Below are 7,572 nucleotides of genomic sequence, written 5' to 3' on the forward strand. Positions count from 1 at the left end.
ACAAAGTGCATATATATATATATATATATATATATATATATGTATATATATATCCTTTATTCTACTTCCCGCGTCCCACAGAAGCTCCGGTTTCACTCGAAGGGGTAGAAGAAATGCAGTCTTCTCTGCATTGCTTATGGTGGATCAGTATCGTGGTGCGAATCTTTCCACTGTTCTTGATTTCTCGAACGTATTTTCCGTGAACGGATCAATGTGTTTTCAATGTGCCTTCTCGTGTTTCACGTTTATTTTTGTTTGTAGTCATTGTGATCAATCGGTTAATTGGGGGTTTTGTCAATTACAACTTGCTAAGAATTCGCTTGAACTTAATATGTGCAGATCTTCAGAAGTTTATCGTGGATAGAGAGTCTGCATTTTAGTTTTTCGATTAGTAATAGGATTGGATCCTGGACAGGGAAGAGGTTTGTGATTACGCATGGCGATCCCGCTTCAGATGGGGGTTCTATCTGGTGTCACGGGATTTGGAAGGAATTTGCAGAGTTCGATTGGCTTGTTATTAAACAGGCGGTTTGCACCTGGGTTTGAGCATTTTGGTAGGGTCTCTAGAAAGAGGGGAATGGTTCAACGTTTAAGGGGAAGATATTTGAGAATTTGTTGCCAGAGAGGCGATTCTGCAGTAGTGGTAAAAGATGAAATAGAAAAGCATAATGATGATCTATGTGCTGAACAGTTGAGCATTGTGATGAAATTTGGTGGTTCTTCAGTAGCCACAGCTGAGAGGATGAGGGAGGTTGCAAATATCATTCTGAGTTTTTCAGATGAGAAGCCAGTGATTGTTCTCTCTGCTATGGGAAAAACTACAAACAAACTTTTGCAGGTTTGAGGTATCCTATGATCCCTAGCTACTGCAAATATAGATGCCCCTCGGTTCGACATCTAGTCCTGAATCTTATATTTCTTACTTAGGCAGGGGAGAAGGCAGTGAGCTGTGGTGTATCCAATGTGTCTGGAATCGATGAGCTGAGGTTCATAAAAGATTTACATCTAAGGTAAGTTATTTCCTTGCCTAATCATGCTTACGTTTTCTATTATTTATCTCTGGCTTGTTTTTATGGATATAACTGTGCTCATTTTTTATTACAGGACAGCGAATGAATTAGGAGTAGAGAAGGCAGTCATATCAGGTGAATTTTGTTTAAGCGTTTTCATAGATGAAGCATCCTGCAATTACATAGGTCTTTCCTGGCTTTATCGTGATGTTTTACTGATGGAAATGGTTAATGTTTATTTTGAAACCATGTTTTTCAGACAGAAATAAAAAGCATTTGATTTTGTATAATAAAAAACAATTTAGATAAATTGAAGTTTGTTGGATGAGAAAATTTACAGTTCCATGACTATTTGCTAAATACAGGTTTTAAATTGATGCGGAAAACAGTAGAATCTGATCAGGAAGTATGCGATATTGTCTGACATTCGAATCATTTGTATACATCCGATTAACGGTAATAAAATTGTTGCGTCCCTATGTTATTTTCCTTATTTTTGCCCATTTTAGATCTCCATTCTCAAACGGCTTGACATAGAAACAGAAAGAGAGAAGATGAGAAATGAATTGAGCATGTATCAAGAAAGACAAAATGGTGGCTATGAAGACATCTCATAAGACAGTTCTCATAATATAAGCTAGAGTGGAGTGATTTGAAGTAAATCAAACCAAACTTAACCCAAACAAATATATGAGAAAAGCCTTACAATGGCCTTCATATCCGAACCAGGGTAAAATCTAATTTATTTTTATTATGGCTTCAAAGAGGCCTCCCACAACAACATATCCCTATGTTCACTTGTACATTGTTAGGTAACAACTTATGCATATTTAACCTATGGTTAGGTTGTAGTTAAATTTTTTATATGCACAGTCATTATTTTTTATTGGCTTGTGATCTAGTTGTTGCATGTGATGTGAGCACGCTAGCATATATATTGAGGAATTTTTCTGCATGGAGTCATGTCAAAATGTGGAGCATAAATTATAAAGCCATAATAATATTTATTTTGTAGGTGTTAATTTAGGCAGTGGTAAACCTAGAAAGGCTTCGGCATATTGTATAAAAATGTTCTTAATTTATTAGAATTATGGGTTCAAAGAGACCTTACAATGTATAAGCTATTACCTAACACATCATCTAGTATGTGCAGAAAAATATGGCTAAGGGCATGCTCGTAGGATCCTGATAGAGTCACCAAAACTAGCACTATCCCAAGGACTCAAATAGACTAATATCTATCAAATAAATGATAAATGTTATTTCATCCACATTCTTAGAACTTTCTTGCAAAATTTTGTGATGATAGAGTAATTTACATTGTTTGCATAGACAAGGTCAAAGACAATACTCATTTTTTATTATAACCATATGTCATCTCCATGGTTTAACATTAGTTCCACCGCTATCGTGTTGACTGAAAATCTAGATCTATATGGAATGAATAGCGGACTTACCCAAAAGGGACAAGTCGTGTAGTGCACACAGATGCACAAGTTGCTTCAAGGATTCAACCCATAGGCATGGACGCAAGGTTCGACATGCTATAAAGCTTGATGTGCACACTGAATATATGCAACATGGAAACAATGATGAAACAAAATAGCCAAAGAAAACAAATCCATGATGGGCATGGGCAAAGTTGTTCCACCATACCGTTTCAAATAGTGCTATGCACATAAAAATGCAAAATGCAAATGCAAACCCACAAATTAAAAGGACCACATCACGAGGTTGTATATACGGCATTGTGATGCGAATCCTTTTAATTTAGGGATGAAAGGGGAGGCATTGCGGCACTGCCTATGTGGTGTCACGATGTTTTATATAAGTATAATACTATGGCACCGCAAAGGCGGCGCTGCAGTGCCTGACATGCCATCCTCACAAGTGATCATTTTAGTGCTAACACGTTAAAACAAATTTTTTTTTTTTTTTGCATTTTTGTTATATGAACGACTAGACTCGCGTACGTGTCCTAAACATCTCTACGGAGAAGGATTTATGTAAAGGGAGCATTTACATGGCTTAGCTTATCACGACAAATCTATTAGTCTTGAAGGTGGAAAGGCAACAGAAACAAAGCCGACAACAACCATCTTTCAAGCAGCAACCTTTAGGCAGACTGCTACATACAGTTATCACGACTAACAGGGATATCCAGGGAGACACGGGCAAGCCCGAACAGGGGAATGACACTACAGATCAAAGCGGAAAGAAATAGGGGAAGGGTAGCTCCTCCAACACGGTACCGACCAGGAAGTACTACCGATGCCACGCCTACGACCACATAGCCTCCAGCTGCCCCACGAGCAGGGTAGTCAGACTCACATATCAAGTCTACATAGAAGAGATAAGTGAAGAGGAGAAAGCTAAGGAATAGGGTAAGGTATATCAATTCCCACTAGACGAAGGAGTAGCACTCATAATTCGACAGATCCTACAAAACAAGGACACGATGGATTCACAGTGGCTTCTGTACAACATATTCTACAACGTTGCACAGTGAACGAAAAAGTTTGTAATCTAATCATCAATGGCGGAAGCAGCAAGAACGGGACATCGACACAGATGGTAGAGACATTCCCAGTTATATTTACTAATGTGCTTGAAAAAAAAGAATCAGGCAGCATTGACTAAAGATGCTTGGTAAAATTTTTGATCGGAGGATAGCTACAGGACAAAATATGATGTGACATGGTTCTCTTGGATGCCTGCCACATTTTGTTGGGACGACTACGACGGTTTCATTAGAGGACTCAACACGATGGATATAGAAACACGTATTCTTTCACCAAGGACGGGAAGCGCATCACCCTCCTTCCTTTGACGGAGCCTAAGGACATTGCATCCCTTATCAGCAAAGCGGTGTCAGGGGAACCAGAATTAGTGGTGATACATAATGAGCGGACCATGATACTGGCTCCTAACATGGGGCAAATACAACAAAAAATTTCAAGGCCTCGTTGACGATACCGTATCAACCACTCCACCACAGAGCGGGAAGGCTCGGGCTACTCTCCCGGTACACAAGACCGAACCGCCTATGAGATACTTTGTGAAAATTCAACATTATGTGCAGGGCACACAATCACAAAAGATGGGATTAAGGTGGATGTTTGCAGTACGCGGGAGAAGACCCTCAGGCGCCTCGAGAGACTGTGCAGTCGCTAGTGGGATCCATGGGTGACTGAATATGAAATAGAAGCTTCAACCTATGATGTCGAAGTTTCCCCCAACCTCAGAAGACTGATGCAGACGTTAACAAATGCCCTAATACGGGCGCTAAAATAGTGTCCCTGGGCATTGAATGCGCCCCGATACAGGGCGCTTCAATCCTGAGAGATCGAAGGCCCGCAAACTCTAATGGGAACAGTGGGACGGGCGAGAGCCACGATCACTCGCGAGGGCGAGAGGCAGGGATAACAAAATTTTGCAATCCGTGGAGATGCAGCGCGATCCATGGAAGCTTCGCAGTGTCTTCTGGATTCCTCTTGCCTTTCCCTCCTTTTCCTTTTGTGTAGAAGTTTACTGAGAGCTTATAACTTGTTGTCCTCTGTGTGTGAGGAGTAAGATTTGGTTATGTTTGTTCTCAAATTCCTGTGCGGAATTCTTTCCCCTTTGTGGGTTGTATCTGAGGAGTTGGTGGTGTTTCGGTTGTATCCTTTCCGAGATGTTGATTGTATCCTCCCCACTTCTCAACCACCGAACTCTCCCTCTGTCACCTCGACACCCAACCATTCCCCCTTTCTGCAGGTTACTACCGTTGTCCTTCCTCCCTAACTCCTTTCACGCTTCTCCCAACCACTATACTGTCGGTCAATTTTTCGATTAATTTAAAAATATGAAAATATGAAAATAATTTTTGAGATTTAATTTAATAAAAGAGATATATATTTTGAGTTTTAAAAGCAATATGTTTTAATTTTTGAAAAATGAGACCAAATGGATCTCATTCGTCTAATAGTTTGCATAATCGTGCCCGATACCGCGAATACTACACCCTCCCGAAAGATAAGTGTAGATCTCGGCAATAGACCTAATCCTGCAAACTAAGAGATTTGTGACATCCATTTGGTTTGCGAACCTTTTAAGTATGACCGACAAATTTCCCTATTTAATACAAAAATTAAATAGGGTTTATTTTACCTGGGTTCCAAGTTCCCTATAGAGGTAAGCCACTATAGTTAATTACATCCTAAGTGACGGGAGTCACTTGGTCACTTGAGAAAATTTTCGATAATGATAAGTGGTTTTAGTCTTCAAGAATTCAAGGTTCAGGTTTTCAAGTTAGGACGTGGAAGGACAAATGAGAGTGGCTCAAATATGAACAGTTATTTCAGGAGTCCAAAGGAAAGAAAAGGTAGGGGATGTCACAGATCCAGAGAGGAATCCTCAATGACTTCCCAAACTATCATAATGTGTGGTTGTGTTTTAGAGACGATGTTAATTAAGTATTTGCCTGTCAGTTTTATTATTTGGGACTTAAACTTGCATAATACTTGATTATGCAAATAGCTCGCAGAGATATGAGTGTTTATATTGTACCGTACGATAACCTCGGAACATAAGGCGGGTTAGGACTTACAATGCACAACATGATTGTACAGGAGCATAAAAAAAGAGTGTGAGGATTTACGTCGCGCTAGGCAAACTACCTCGAAGTTCTATGAGTTGTTATTATACTAGGAAGGGATAATGTTGAAGAAGATCCTCTTGCTGCTTGGTCTGAATTCATCGTGCAGAGGAGAGGCGAGGTTATTCGGTTGAGCGAGGAAGGAGGTGGGATCGAATGCAAGGAAGCCGAGCAGGAGACGCGAGTTGAGCGAGACGAGGGAGTCGGGATCGATAGAGGAAGAGGGAGGCCGACCTGTCTCGAGCACGAGGCAGGGAAAGATCAGGGAAAGATATACGAGAGGAGTTTTCGGTGCAGAGCGGAAGAAGAAAGGAGCCAGACAGGAGAGCCGATGCCAGAAGCTAAGCGGGATTGTATAGGCAAGGTGAACGTTACGGGAGATTAGGCGGGGAATTAAATAAATTCCATTCAGGTAGCTGGGTTCAAATGGAAAATTTTAACTCTCAATTAAGATAAAATTAAATGAAGAATTTGAAATTCAAAAATTTAAAATTCAAAATCGTTTAACTTCAGCCTGAATCGAACCCGAGTCGAACCTGGGTTGAGCCTGGGCCTGCACACCGCTAATTAAAAAAATATGCATCAATATCTGTGTTAATCGCTCGCGCGCGAAACCATAACAATACGGGTGTCCTTCCTAGCTAAAGTCGACGTCCCGGGAGCATCTGTGTGTGCCGTTTCGCGTCATCCAGGGTCGTCCGGACGAGTTCGCCGATGGGCGAGTCGATTCAAGTCAAAGTCGTGTGTGGTGCAGTGAGTACATGAATTGCGGCGTTCACGAGTAATCGAGTCACAAAGGGTTCACCTAAGGTTGTTTGATCCTATAGGAACTCATTCCCGAACCCTCTACATGTTGATCCTTAGCCCTTGCAACTAGAAGATGAGTGCTTGGAACCACTCACGCGAGTTCATCGCAAAAATAAGTAAAGAAGGCTTGGAACCACTCATGCGAGTTCTTCACAAAAATGAGTCAAGAAGTGGCTTGAAGTTCTACGGGAGGTAGACTCCATCGCTAGTCCGCTAGGATGGTCAATAAGAACTCCTAAAGCTAGATCCTAGGTTCTAAGAGTAGGAGACTAAGACTTCACTAAAAAATGAGGTCAACAAATAGAACCCCAATAGGTGTGGTGTGCTGAACAAGCACATCGCGCGTATTGGTGTTGGCCGAAGTGATCAACACGATCAAAAGAACCATCCAAGTACACCATACTCAGAATGAATCAATCCAGAGTCAAAATCAAATTTGAGTTGGGACTTTCCATTAAGGGATTCCCAATCCAAAGACAACGGCTTACTGAATATTTTTTAAATGTTTCCGTCGGGGATGCAGGGATTCGTCACATTTGCATCGTTTGATTGTTGTAGATTTAATTGAGTGAGGAAATCAGTTTGAAAAAGGAAGTACGGGGCCACCATGTGGGATTTATACCAAAATTTGGAGACAGCCACCAACACGGGATTTACACCAAAATTTAGGAAATACCATGCATGCTGAAAATTTAGGGATAGGTTGTGGAAAATATGTGGAAAGAATTAAAATCATTCCACCGATCCTGAAATTTAAATTTGAATGAATCGGAAGCCTTAACATCCATATAGGGGGACTCACACCGATCATCGGGAATTTAAAATTTGAAGAAATCAGAATTTGAAGGAATCAGAAGCCTTAACATCTGTATAGGGGGCCTCACACCGATCCTCGGGAAATTGAAGTTTGAAGGAATCAGAAGCTTTAACATCTGTTGTTGACCTCACTTTTGGTTGAGGTCTAGAAAACTTCTTTAGTAGCGAAAAAAATATCTGCTACATTGAGAAGGAAAGCTCTGGGACTCACATCCAACCCAAGTGGTAGCAGGAAAATATCTTTGTCACGTTAGGAAGAAAAGCACTGGGACTCACATCCAACCTAAGTGGTGACGGGAAAAA

At 40.9% G+C, this 7,572-nt stretch overlaps 1 protein-coding gene across 1 annotated transcript in view; it reads left to right on the plus strand.

The window, feature by feature from the left end:
- Positions 1-78: 78 nt before the first annotated feature.
- The window catches only part of LOC110020225 (aspartokinase 2, chloroplastic-like), a 31,222-nt gene continuing 23,728 nt past the window's right edge, over positions 79-7,572 (plus strand). The window contains exons 1-4 of the mRNA XM_020718254.1: positions 79-155; positions 340-838; positions 928-1,010; positions 1,105-1,145. Coding sequence (XP_020573913.1) covers positions 437-838; positions 928-1,010; positions 1,105-1,145 — 526 coding nt within the window. The 5' untranslated portion in view covers positions 79-155; positions 340-436. The remainder of the gene's footprint in view (positions 156-339; positions 839-927; positions 1,011-1,104; positions 1,146-7,572) is intronic.

This window comes from Phalaenopsis equestris, unplaced genomic scaffold (assembly GCF_001263595.1).
Source record: "Phalaenopsis equestris unplaced genomic scaffold, ASM126359v1 Scaffold000094, whole genome shotgun sequence".
NCBI classification, from domain to species: domain Eukaryota; kingdom Viridiplantae; phylum Streptophyta; class Magnoliopsida; order Asparagales; family Orchidaceae; genus Phalaenopsis; species Phalaenopsis equestris.